The 14,070-nt window shown below is 49.8% G+C and overlaps 1 protein-coding gene across 7 annotated transcripts in view; it reads left to right on the top strand.

Annotated features, from left to right (window-relative positions):
- Window positions 1–14,070, top strand: part of EFCAB6 (EF-hand calcium binding domain 6) — a 224,912-nt gene that overhangs the window by 129,110 nt on the left and 81,732 nt on the right. For all 7 annotated transcript variants that reach the window (XM_079143290.1, XM_079143288.1, XM_079143286.1 and 4 more), the window contains 2 exons: window positions 372–539; window positions 1,867–2,035. In XM_079143290.1, the coding sequence (XP_078999416.1) occupies window positions 372–539; window positions 1,867–2,035 (337 nt within the window). The remainder of the gene's footprint in view (window positions 1–371; window positions 540–1,866; window positions 2,036–14,070) is intronic.

Below are 14,070 nucleotides of genomic sequence, written 5' to 3'. Positions count from 1 at the left end.
TTTATTGTTGAGTATTATTCCATTATACTGGCATGGCCTCACCATTTTGTGTATCCATTTATCTGTTGATGGACATGTTTGGTTTCCAGTTTGGGGCTATTACAAATAAGCCGTATGTATTGTACAACTCTTTGTATAGACATACATTTTTGCTTCTCTTTGATAACTACCTAGGAGCAGAATGACTAGTTCCTCTGATAACTGTATGTTCAGTTGGCAAACTGTCTTCCAAAATGGCTGTGCTGTTGTTGCACATGCCCATGGGCAGGGGGTAAAGGCTGTAGTTATCCATGTCCGCATCTCGCGTGCAGGGTCAGGCACTTTGATTTTAGCCATTCTAATGGGTAATGTTCTCTGATTTTCAAATTCAGACTCTGCAGTAAATTTCAGGATATGGCTTCAGGAAGAATCCTTTACAAGAAACTTCTGGCATGTGTTGGAATTAAGGACCCACCCACTGTCTCTCCCATTTCTGTTTCAAAGGATCAGTCAAGTGAACATTTTCAGAAAGAACAGCAGCAGCTGGATCCTTCAGAAAGGTAAAAGAAAATGAAACCACAGGATGTTGCGTGGAATAGGCATTTAGGAGGTATTCGTGGCTAAACGAGTATTTGAATAAACTTAATAGTTTATTATTTAAATAAGAAAGACACTGCCCTGTACATACAGAGATGAGTCAGCAAATTTTAGGGCAATGATTGAACCCACCTGTGAATTTTAGGAATGCAGGCACCGCAGTCTGAGGTTTGGGGACATGCCTCAGTTTTCCTGCATCTGGTGGCCACACCGGGTCAGGCCCTGGGATCACCTCCCAGAGTGCCTGTCGAGACTCTGCTCTTCCCTCCCCACACGCCTGTCCGCTCTTCTCCAGAGACCTAGATTCCTCACCCTCAGTTCATATTTATTGCAAAACACACTATTAAGCCAGCTAACGTTTTCTAATATGGAAGATGGAATTATTTAAATGATTGCCAAATTGAATTGTAACAATAAAACACACTTAGTAAATCTATAAAAAGCTGGACTGATGAATATTCTAGTCCTTCATTTTGAAAAATCAGGCTTAGGCTAATGAAAAGATATTATTTTAGCTTGCTTGTTCATAGCTTGTCATAAATCCCTGGGAAAGTAAAACTCCGCAGACTTCACTGGCTCACATCCCTTTTAAAAAGTTCTTAAGTGAAGAGTGATGGGAATGTGTTAATGATATGATAATGAAATTTGAATATCTGACTTTTCAATAGTAGCTTTATAAACGAGCAGAGAGATGGCATTTTAAGAGAAAGGTCCGCTAAGCCGCCAGCTGAGTGGTGACCCTGAAGGCTGCGTAAATCGCGACCGTCCTGGAGAGCTCTCCCGTCAGGGCCGAGGCACCAGTTACCTTCCACGCACACGCACGCGCACTCGCAGCTCACATGTAACGTTGCACTTCACAGATCAAGCCAGTTTGGCAAATCTCGTGGCTCCTTTTCCTTCCATGGGCCTTGGTGATCTCCTTGCTCTACTTACCACAAAATGACCCACTTCTTCCATATGAAGTTTATAACGGCCCAGTTCGTGAAAACGCCCCCCTTCACCCTGAGCACCAGGACAGCCCCACGTTCATCCCTCTTAAAGCCCATCTGAATCGGCGCGAGGACCACAGCTCCTACCCAGCCCCGCCCTCCAGCCCGGCTCACCAGCAGCACATTCTAGAGCATAGGAGTCCTGAGCGGCCCCACCTTGCTGAGCATCTGTGTCCTCACATGGAAGTGGGATGGTGGCCCTCCTCGCTGTCGTGGGGCACAGGGAGGACGGGCCAGACCCATGGGACGCATTGTGCCTGGGTCAGCTGACGCCGCTCTGAACGTCTGCTTGTGCTTGCAGAACCAAGCCCACAGAGGGTACCACTGCTGCGACCAGGAACATGACCAAAGAGGAAGTCATTGAAAAACTCAAAGCCTGTATACAGCAGCAGGACCCCGTGTTCAGGCAGCGGTTCCTGGAGGTCAGCCAGGAGCCCGGCGGGAAGATCGACCTGGAGGACTTCAGGAAGGTAGGAGAGGGCCACGCAGCTCTCGGCACAGCCGCTGCTGAGGGCAGAGTGGGTTCCCGGTGGAGTTGGTTCTGGGCAGAGCAGAGCCCTGCAGTCACCCCGGACGGTTCCCAAGGATTCTTTTGGCAGCCTCTTCCTAGAATACTCCCAGTGTGGACGTGGCCAGGCTGTGATAGACTTTTAAAACGAGACCTGGCACGGGCATCATGGGCGGGGCGGGTGGGCACAGAAAGCCACCCAGGACCCCGCCCAATGCTGTGGTAACGGAGCTGGGGTTTGTTCCTCTAGAAAGTTGAAAAAAACGAAAGAAAACAAAACAAATAACCCCGCCTGGCAGTGACTGTGGAAGCGAGTGCGGACTGCGTGTGCTCACCGAACCGGCGTGTGCCCCGGGCTCGGCCCAAGGCTCTGCGCAGACTCCGGGAGTTAATGCGAGCCCTGCTTCAGACCCTGCTTCACCCTGCAGGGGCTCGGCCCTCAGCTTCTTTTAAAATTCTTCAGTTGTAGTTGGACACAAAACCTTTATCTTACTCGTTTTCATGAGGTGTTGAGGATCGAAGCCCCGGCCCCGCGACTGTTTTTAAGGAAAGCATTTTGGCATGTGGGCAGAGTGTTTCCAGGAAGAGGGTAACTCCACTGTGGCTGCTGCCCTCCTCCTCAGCACCTGCCCCATGCCAGGCGTGGTAACAGGCTCTTTATGGGTCTCATTTCTGAGCCCCGAGGAGCTCATTTCAGCAGCATCCTAGGTGGGTGGGTGAGCTGGTCTTGGGAGCTGCAGAGATGGTCCCCACACTCCTCCCAAAACAAAGATTGTGTGATTTTGTGAGCACAGGGGAGACCAGGGGAGCCGACCCAAGAGGTGCTAGAAGTAAGGGGTGGGGAAATCAGGGTGGCTCCCGGAATCCAGGGGTGCAGAACCCCGACTTGACACGGGCCACAGCAGATACCAGGGGTGCGTGGGAAATGGGGGTGAACCACAGGGCGTCTGAAGTAACTGGGTGCCTGTCACCTGGCCTCCCTTCTCCTCCCCTGCAGGGCTCTCGGGGGCAGCATCACAGGCTGAGCCCACCCACAGGCCCTGGGGACCTGCTGGTCTGCCTCGGGGCTTTCCGGGAGGGCAGGTGACAGCCTCAGAGCAGTGGCAGGAGGCAGCCCAGGGCGGGGCTCCCAGGGCCGCTGCTCACCTGGGGCACCTGGGCCCTTGGCTCAGTGGAGGCCCTTCCATCCCAGGCGCTTCCTGTGGGGTAAGCCATCGCTCTCCCGTGGGACCCGCATGACTGCTCCCAACCTTCAGTTCCCGCGTCCTCTGCCAGCTCAGAGAGGTGCCGTGGCTGCTCGGCCAGCCTTCTTTCCCTCCTCAGTCAGGGCAGCCTGTTCTCTGCAGCCATTAGGGCTGAAATCTCATGGGGCCTCTGGTCTCCTCTTCCTCTGACACGCACGCCATTCAGCAAGACAGCTTGTCCCTGCACAGAGCTTCCAGGACACCTCAGCACCTGCGCCTCTCCCCAGATCTCTCGCTGTGTGACAGTGGCCCTGTCCTGGTCCTGCTGTGGCCCTGCCCCAGCCTGGTTTGTTCTCAGCACAGCAGCCAGAGGAACTCTGGACAAGACGCTCCTGCTCAGGCTCCCCAGTGGCTCCATCTCACTCAGCCAACCCAGCGCTCTCTGTGGCTGGGCCAGACCTGCCTGACCCAGCCCTTCCCTCCCTGGTCCTGGCTGACCACACTGCAGCCACAGCAGGCCACTTCCCTGCTCTACCCCAGGGCCGTCCTGCCGCCAGCACAGACCTCTGTGCTGTGCGCAGGGCGCTCCTCCTTCCGCGGCTGTTCCACTGCTCCTGTTCCCTGAGCGGCCCTGGCGTTCTCAGTGCAGACACCGCCTGGCCCGCAGCCTGGTTCCTCGCCCACGGCGCTTGTACCTGTGCACGCTGTTCTTACCACGCCTTCCCTCCACCCCGTGGGTCCGTGCATTTGCTTGTCTTCCTGCATCAAAGCGTGTGACATTTCTCTCTTTGTGCAGCGAGGCTTTCCAAGTGCTTGGCACACAGAAGGGCGCAGTGAGCCTTTGCTGAAGGAACGCGCTTGAGGGAAGCCAGAATTCCCAGTGGAGCCCTGGGTGCGCACCACCTGAGGGCTGCTGGGAGTGGGTGTTCCAGAAGCCCGTGGGGATTCCCAGAAGACTGGTTTCCACCCTGGGGTGGTGCCTCCCTCGTCCCCCTGACACGCCTCTGTCCCAAGCTTTTATCTGGATTCTTCCTGACTTTGGGGGACAGCTAACTGCACCGTGGTGCTGCTGCTTGCCCCTTGCAGTCACCAGCAGGCTTCTTTGCTCCCTCTCCCTTGCTCCTGGCTTTTCGGAGACATCTCTGCTGCCTGAAGGTGGCCCACAAAAGGGAAAGAGGACAGGTAGAAACCAAGAAAGGACCGTGCCTGGGGCTGCTGTAACAAAGTACCAGAGCCTGGGTGCCTTGTGAGCAGCAGACACTGCTTCCTGGCAGTTCTGTGAGCTAGAGGTCAGGGATCAGATGCCAGCATGGCTGGGTTCTGGTAAGGGCCCTCTTCCTGGTTGCAGACTGCTGGTTTCCTGGGGTACCCTCACATGGTGGAAAGAGGGTAAGAGCGCTACTCCTGTTCTCACTAGGGGTTAGGATTTCAACATGTAAAATCAGGGGGACACATTCAGTTTTAGCAGACCTATCTGCAGGGAAGAAAATGTGTTGTTTTAACATAAATCAATAGGCAGGTCGCTGTGAACAGGATTAGGCGAGTCGCGCCCTGGCTCCCGCCTAGTGATTTGTTGGGGCTAGGGGAAATCCTCTCATGCCTCTCCTGGAAGATAGCAACCACGAGGTGATTAACATCTACCCAGACCTGGGTTTGGACTTCATAAGCTGTAAAACATGTAAATATTTGGAAATTACCTTTGTTAATTGAAGAGATTGCTTATTATTCAGGGTGAACAGCTTTTTCTTCTACCAGTGAAATCAGAGCTAGAAGAATCATGGGCTTGGCTGTAGGAAGCAGGCATATCAATGCTGGCTGGCTGTGGTGCTGTCCTTGTTAGCTACGACGTAGGCTCAGTAAGGGCAGTACACACCGGCTGGTGTCTTTCAGGCCAACTGGTCTTGGTGCGTGTCACCCTGTGAGCTAGGCACAATGCAGGCTTACCAAGTAGTGATGACAGCGTGCTGCAGGGCTGTCTTCTGGCCTCAGACTTCCTGGAAGGATGTCAACTTCAGTAATGCTGTCTTAGCTTCTCCCTGTCATTTGGGCATGAGCAGACAATGTTCGTTCCCTTCCCTTTTTCCAAGTCTGCAGAGCAGTGATTTCCTCTCGGGGACGTGGGAGGGAGACTCTTAAGTCACAAACATCATTCCACCTGCTTGTGCTTGTGAAGAGTTGTTGATTATCCTACCCAGGGACTCTTGGTCATGCTGGATGCCTCGTACCTAATTCTGGTGGCTTATTCTCACTGTCACCTCCTTCCTTGTGCCAGGCAGAGTGGCTGCCTACACAGGTGGCAAGAACTGGGTGAGGACTGATGTCACCCATGTGGACACTGAGAACACTTTCTCCACTGTGGTTGGGAAGATGTTGTCTGCTCTACAGATTACGCTTCTTAGCTAACGGTTTGCCTTCTCCCTCTTGTCTGTTGAATGTGAGACCCAGCCGATCTTCTGACGAATCTGAGTTGGGGTCTGCAGCCCAGGCAGAGCCCTGGGGTGGAAGGAGCCAGGTGCTTTTGGTGGCTGGTTGTGTTGTGGCGCTGCTCCCAGGAGGCCCCTTGCCTGGATTGTGGCTCTGGCCACTGACCATGTGGCCTGTGCGCTCAGGAAGCATGCGGAGAGTGCCTGCCACTCACCACGTTGGCACCTAGCCACGTGGGGCCCTGGGTAAAGCGGGGTTGAGGTCTCCGACCTGCGACTCACTTACATTTCCTGGGGCCAGCGACCCATGGAGAACATAAAATGACAAACTGCCTAACGATGCCAGAAGACAGATCTGAAGGCATAATCAGACTAATTGAGCTGCGCAGTCTGTCGGAATGGAGGACAGCTCTCTGATTCAAATTCCCTGTAATGGGCTGTTCCTGCATCCTCCACTCGCAGCGACACACTGAGGCTCATCCTTCGTCCACCTGTGGAGGCCCAGCAGAGGCCTACGCAGAGCTGCCTAGCTCATCGGCAAGCTCCCCGCGTGCCCAAGCTGTGCGTCAGGAAGCAGGACTCAGGAATGGCCGACCGGTGTCCCGATTCCTCAGGCCTCCGTCCCTCTCTCCTCACCTGCTGCTCAGCACCACGTGAGCCTCCTCCTTCCTTCCAGCAGAGCTCCCCATCCCTCTGCGTGACCAGAGTCCCAGGCCAGGAATCAGCACCCTCCCCACTGCCTGCAGTTCCTGATGACGTAGGGAACAAGGACCCCAGCATGCAACAGCCCCCGGACCTGGGCATCCCATTGCCCTTGGGTGGGATAGGTAATGGGACGATTATGACTGAGCTTCTAAAAGTTGAGTATTAAATATTCTCACTCATCTGGTTTTCAATCTTCTGTTGGGAGCATTCAACCCTGATCATTGAATAAAACAGATACTTTAAAAACTCTTTTTATGTATCATGGTCAGTTAAATAAAAGGAAGAATGTAAAATCAAGGTCACAGTAAGAGGGACAAACAATGCTTTCCTAGTACGAGACACAGATGTGTCCGTGTGGCAACAAGGACAAAGAGGAGAGATCTTTTTTTTTGATGTCTTTGCCCACTGCGCCCACTTAGGGCCTTGCAGCTGTGGCTTTGAATCTCAGGCTGCACTCTGGTGACAGTCATCGGAGGGAATCCCAGGTGTGCCCTCAGGCCTGCCTGAGTCCATGGGCTCAGGAGATACCTAGGAATGGTTGGGGCGTCTCATAACGGGAGCATCTGTATTGTGGATGGGGGTGGGTGGGCTTGGTTTGGTTCTGGAGCTTCCTGTTCTGCATGGCTTCCTCAGTGTGTGGACGTTTTAAGGAAGTGACCCGCTTTGTGTTTGAGGTCTCCCATGTCTCATTTTTGGTGGTCCAAGTCCCTCACACCCTCAGAAGTCTGCACGTCTTCTCCATCTTCCTCTGCGGAGGCCGCAGCCCGATCTCTAGGCACACGGTAGAATTGGCAAGTCCTCAGAGGCTCCAGAGACTGCACCTTGGTGTCAGCCGACCCATCCTAAGGCCTTCTCAGTGTCTGCCCTCGGTGCCCAGGGCCTTTGTCCCTGGTGGGCTGGATCTCCTAGTGCCATAGCAGTGTGGGGACTTTCGTCCAGAGTGCAGGCCGCATCTGGGAGGGAGACCACTTCTAGTGTGAGCCCTTTTATTTGCTTATTTATTTTGGTGCTGGGATTTGAACCCAGGGATGCTCCACCACTGAGCCACATCCCCAGCCCTTCTTATTTTTTATTTTGAGACAGGGTCTCGCTAAGTTGCTGAGGCTGTCCTTGAACTTGCCATCCTGCCTCAACCCCCCCGAGTGGCTGGAATTACAGGCTTGTATCACTGTGCCCAGCCACAAGTCCTTCCCTTGCCACCCCACTGCCACATAATTAACCCAAGCTTTGCTAGAGTGGCCCTCTGCCAGGCCAACGTCCACTCCCAGAGTCACCAGCTTGTCTCAGGCACATGCAGCTGCACGTCCCGAGTGCAGGTCTGAAGGCCTTCCCTCCTTGGGTTGCTGTCCCTCCGTCTCCCGGCTTCCCTGCACTCTGATGCGTTTGGAAGGACCCTATCTGTGACTGGACTCCGCTCGTTGTCTTGGTTGGTGGTGTCTGCTGGCTGAAAGTTAGTCCATCCTGTCTGGAAGCGGTAACATTGTGTGCGTGGTGTTATTTCCTCTATTGTATATGCTTCACATTTCATTTATTTCTGCTCTTACCTTATTTCCTTCCTTATACTTGATTGGATTTATCTTGTTTATACTTCTCTAATTTCTTGAGATAGAATTTTTAGATTTTCAGCCTTTATTTCTCTAATGTATAAATTCATAGCCATACATTTTCCCTCAAAGTACAGGGTTAGCTACACCATACAAATTTTTTTGTATTGTTTTTTCATTGTCATTCAGTTCAAAATACTTTACATTTCCCTTTCTTCTTTTTCTTGTGGTTTATTTTTTAAAGCATATTTAGGCCCCAAACATTTGGGATTTTTAGTTTACCTTTTGTTATTGATTTTAAAGGTGATTTTATTGTGATCACCTGATAGATTCTAAAGTCTAAATGGCATCAATCAGTCTTTTGAAATATGTTGACGCTGGTTGTATGACCCAGCATGTACAGGCAGTTTTGGTAGCTATTCCACAGGTACTGCAGAGTATATGCCCCGCCCCGGGAGGCGTGGCTCTCTGAGCATGCCTGTTAGTTGGGTTTTAGAGGTTCTTCATTCTTAGCAAATTCCTTCCCGCTCATTCCATCAGCCACTGTGCTGAAGTCCCCGTCTGTTGGTGGGTTTGTTTAGTGAGATCCTTTTTCGCCTGGTTGATTGTTGCATTATTTACTTCACAGCTAAGCTGTTGGGCATAGATAGATTCAGAATTGCTGAAACTTCCTGAGTTGTCTGTTTATCATTATGACTGTCTTTTCCTGAGGACGGCTACTTGCCTTCAACCTTATTTTGCAGTTTCGTTCACTCTTTTGTGTGAACATAAGACCACAGAGTGTTTGTGGACAAGTGAAGTCCATGCTTTGGTGACTAACTGACCACTGAAGATCCCGGCAGACGGGCCATCCCTCCCTCGGAGAGGTGTCCTCAAGCTTTGGACGTCAGACCTGTGTTCTGAGGGCCATGGTGGAAACAGGCTCTGAGGCCCAAGGCTCAGGCAGGGGAGATGGGCAGTGGGTGGGCACTCCCCCGCTGTCCCAGGCTCTCTCCACCCTGGCTCTGCTCTCCTCTGTGTTCTCTTCTCACAGATAGACTTGTAATGTGGAAATTTAATGTGAGCCCAGTTACAATCTTGATAATGCTTGGGGGGTAGAAATTGGATAATGACTTTGAATTTTATATGCAAAACAGAAACCTGATCTGAGAATAGCCAAGAACATACAAAAAGGAGGAAAAGACCTATTTTACTAAATTAGAAAACCATGTTGCATTGAGACAGAAATAGATGGCTAAGCCAGCAGAATGGAGACTTTCAGATGTGGATCCTAGCAAAGGGAGGGTCCTCCACTCTGGGGCATGTTCACCATGTGTTCCTAGGGCCTGACCTGGCACCTGCCATGTAGGTGCTTAGAAAGGGTCTGTGCAGTTGGATAATAGTCAGCCAGCCTTGGTCTTCTGCACTGCCCTTTCCAAATCTCTCAGTTGTCTTTTAACTCTATCATACTATATCTTTGCCATTAAAATGCTTGGCGTTTTAGACAACCAAATATATCTATCTTCCTTCTTTTTTTTTTTTATTTGAAAATAAATTCCAGGTTAGCTGTCTTGGTGAACAAGGTGTTGTTCTCCTACCCTTCAGCCTCTGAGACTTTCTTGTGTGTTTGTTTTAATAGACTATTTTTTTAGTTGTGAATGGACACAATACCTTTATTTGAGTTTTATTTTTATGTGGTGCTAAGGACCAAACCCAGGGCCTCACACATGCTAGGCGGGTGCTGTGCCACAACCCCACAACCCTAGCCCAACTTTATTTTTCAAAGCAATTGAAGTGGACAGTGAAATTGAGCAGAATCCCCAGAGAATTCTCACAGGCTCCCGTCCTAGGTACACAGCCCCTCGCGTGCATCCTGCGCCAGAGTGGTACATTTGGAGCAGTTCGTGAACTTACAGTGAAGAGGTTGCAATTTTCTGCTGATAGAAGAAATGAAATTTTCAGGTCAAAAGAACATTCACATTTAAGCGTTAAGAGCATATCACCATCTTACATTTCCAAAGATCCTATCAAATTCGTCCGTCGGCAGTGTTGGGGAATTGCTAACTTCCAACTATTGACTGACTGAGTGTAGTAAGAGTTTAATATATGCTACTGTGCTAATCAAAATCATGTTCATCGTGTTAACTTGCATTTCTTTGCTTTATTGAGCCTGAGCTTGTCTTTCCTATTGGTTTTTGCAAGGATTTTTGTTTTATTTTTGGATGTAAATGTTTAATACATATGGAATCATTTTTATATGGTAAGAGATGGGGCTTTTCTGTATTTTCCTGCTGGGTTGAACCATACCTTTGCACTCGTGTTCAACTGCAGGGCTGCAGACGCCCCAGGCATGCTGTTACTGATCCCCAGAAAAGAGCTCAGAGACCCCCACGGAGAGGGTTTGGGCATTTCTCGACTCACATGGGCCTGGGTGGCCGCAGGTCAGGATATGGTGAGGGCCATGCTGTGCTGATGAGCAGGGGACTCTGTGGACAGGCTGCAGGCCCAGCACGCAGGCGGACCTCTGCAGCCGTGTATGAGCGCATTCTTTTACTTGACAGGGGGCTTCGACCCTCGCCTTAACCTTGCAGACCAGGGTGGTGGCAGCTCCCTCTCTGTTTCCTTCCTCAGGTTCTTTAGCAGGCTCCTTATCCCACTGCTCAGAGCAAGAAGCTCTCCCAGGCCCCGACTCGTGTTTACCGCAACTGGATACCACGTCTGAAAGTTTCCATTCTGCAGGCCTACACTTCTCTGTCTACCTCAGTGCGACATGGATTTTTAATTTAGTAAAACAGGTCTTTCTCTCAATCTTCTTTCTCTTTGTATTCTTGGCTATTCTCAGGCAAGACTTCTGCATCTGAATATCCTAGGAAGCGTTTGCCAAAAGCATTTGAATTTTCTCTCCAAGTGCAAATTGGATCTATGTGGAAAGTTCCATGTTCCTTCCCAGCGATGGCCCTCTTGGCCCTTCCCCTGATCAGAGCATCTTGATGACAGAATCCCTGAGCCGTGCCTGCATCCTGGGGATGCAGCTCTGTGGTCCTGGGCAGTTAAGAGGCAGCAGGAGGAGCTGGAAGATCAGGTGTGATTGGGTGGGGGATGGGAGGTGTGGAGGCAGTATCTCTGAAATTTGAGGGAAGATAGTTCTTTTCTATTTGAGTGCCAGTTTTGTTTTTTCTGTGAATGGATACAAAAAGAACTAGAAATACTAGTACTTTTGAAAAAACACAACTCTCTAATTTTACCACAAAGGAATTTTGTCCAGAGAATTTCCAGGCAAGGAAGGATGGCTGGAAAAGCAGTGTCTGGATTTTGTGTCCCTAAATCCCCCGTCTCCTCGGGTTGTGTTCGTAGTCACTTGCCTAAGCATACCCATGAGCCTTTTCCTGGACTGCCTGGTGTGTGCAGAAGAGCGCCTACTAGATACAGCATCAGGGGAGCACAATGGCACTGTCATGGCTGGCACAGCGCAGAAGCAGTGAACCATGGAGTCAGAAGTGTCTGCATGGGCCATCCAAGAGCCAGTGCAGCTTCATAGTCCCCAGCCTGCCCTTCCCCCTCCTGCCTGTCTCGCCAGCACGGTGCACTCGTGTCCAGTCTCACTAGTCTTGGCTTTCTGCCGCTCCCTGGCGGGGCCAAAGATGGCCTCGCACTCTTGTTCATGCAGGTAGGGCTTTCTCAGGCTCAGGGCTCATCCAGACCCCTAGTCAATGTCTGGTGAGGTGTCCTTTGCTTTGACAGCCCCTCCTCTTCTTTTCATTTGTCACTGAGCATCTACTTTGTGCTCTTGGGATATACAGGTGATTTCTCTATCCTACAGGATTTATTTTGGTACCTGCCATGTGTCAAGCTGCATTTGAGGGATGGTCTGTGACACAAGTCGGCAGAGGGATATGGAAGGTCAATTGTGTGGCAGAGTGGGGTCCAGGCTGGAGAGGACTGGGTAGCCTTTGCCCGAATGGTGACACCCACATTTTAAGGGCACGTGTACATAGCTCCTCAGCAGGGTTATTGGAAGTTCTGTTCTGAGTATGACCAGGTAAGTTTCTATTGGGCCAACCTTCTCAGAAATACCACATATAAGTGCTGGACCAGGTTAGATAGGTAGATAAAGACCCTGTAGGCTGAAGCTAAGCTACAGGATCCTGGAGAGAAGTCGGCTACTGAGGTGGGAAGAGCATGAGTTGAAGTTCCCACGGCCTGTAGCTTTTCACCTGAGTGGAGGGTATTGGTGCCACGCGGGGCTGATGAAACCTAATAGAATACCAGTCTTGTTTCTGTCCTAAAGAACCAGGGGGAAGAGGTCTGAGCATCTAATGTCACTGGAAAATAAATGAGTGGGGGGGGGGGGCGGTGGCGGGGTTTAGGGGGCAAGTCCTGAGAAGGAGACAACCAGATAGTAGGTGCTTCAAATTTGGTGTAGAAATTCTCCCTAAATCCTGACTGACCCTGAACCATCCATGAGCTGGGCAGATTGCAAGCAGCCTACCTAAGGATCAAAGAAGTGAACTGAAGTTTAAACTGCATCCTGAAAGTCTGAAAAGACAGCCCTTCTCAGATTCAGTCCAACCGAGTCTGTTGCCTCCTCAAATAAACAAAGGAATAGCAACAAATTTCTGTTTAGAACAAAATCCAAAGTCATGACACTGTAACATTCACAATGTCTAGGATGTAATCCCGAAGTACTCAACACATAGAGACACAGAAAACGTGACCAGATGTTAGAATCAACTCTAAAAATCTTCAACAGTTATAAAAGTGCTCTGTGATGTAAAGGAGAATACATTCAGAATTATTGAAAATGTAGGGCCTCTCAGCAGAGAAATAAAAATTATAAGAAGAAACAGTGGAAAATCCAGATCTAATAAAAATCTTATCCAATGGCTTAACCATGAAGATAAAAAAAGGAAGAATCAGTTATACAAACTGAGGAAGAGAGAGAAAAAGATCAACAAATAAACAATAATGGTGCCTCAAGGTCATGTGAAACAATATGAAAAGGTCTAACATTGGCGTAATTAAAATCCAAGGAGGAAGCAAGAGAGAGACCAAGAAGGCTTATGTGAAGAAATGATTATAACTTCCGAATTTTGGCAAAAGGCCTACATTTATAGATTTAAGAAACTCAAAATCCCAAGTAAAATAAATCCAAAGAAAATCACAGAAAAACTGCTGAAAACAAGAATCAAAGAGAGAACTCTCAAAAGCAGTATGAGAAAAATGATGCATTACAGCCAAGGGGACATGATTTGAGTGACTACTGACCTCTCGTCAGAGACAGTGGAGTCCAGGAAACACTGGGACTGTGGCAGTAACATGCTGAAGGGGCAGAGCCCAAACCAGGAACAAATTAAGCCCTCTCGACTCAGAATTCATGGCCAGCCAGTTTCCTTTTAAGGATGAAGGTGTTGTTTTCAGATTAAGCAGAACAAAGCAGGAACAAAAATAAGTATGATTCACTGCAAGCACATCTCGCCTCCCAGCAATACTACAGGAAGCCCTTGGGCTCAAGGAATTTGAAACCAGGGGACCCAGAGGTTCATGAAAGGAAGAAGAACTTTAGAAATGGTAAATATCTGATCAACTATAAAGGGCTGCTTTTTCTGAATTTAAAAAAATGCATAGAGATGTTCAAAGCAAAAATGATAGCCTTGCCTTTTGGGTTGTAATGTAGTGGACGTAAAACAGCGTCAGCCATGGCATAAGAAAGGCACAGCCCGTGGTCACAGGGTCTCCCCTGACCTGTGGAGTGGCTGCTTTCACAGAGGCTGCTCTGGAGCCACCGACTTGGACGAGTCTGGGACCTCACACAGCTGCCACCCACACCCACCCACCAACACGAGATCCCAGTTACGACTCTGAAACAGTACATCCCAGTGGTGACAGGAGTAACAATTTGGTGAATCAGAAAATGCCAGATCATCCTTTGTCACTCTGAGGAACTTCCTCAGAAATTCTTCTAGAAAAGGCCCAAGAAAATGACTTGCATGGATAAATGTTTTTAAATCTGTTTTATAAATGTTGTAGTTCAGCCCTATGTTGTGTTGTAAATCACCTCTGAGGGTTGTGACAAATCCAGTTGATTTGTGGCTGTGTTCATCTTAGAGATGAGCCTAAGCGCGGGCCTTGGAGGAGGCATGGAAGGCACTGGTGTTGGTGGAA

The sequence above is a fragment of the Sciurus vulgaris genome, assembly GCF_902686455.1.
Source record: "Sciurus vulgaris genome assembly, chromosome: 5".
NCBI lineage: Eukaryota > Metazoa > Chordata > Mammalia > Rodentia > Sciuridae > Sciurus > Sciurus vulgaris.
The sequence above is the reverse complement of the archived record's forward strand: the minus strand, read 5'-3'. Positions and strand labels throughout refer to the sequence as shown.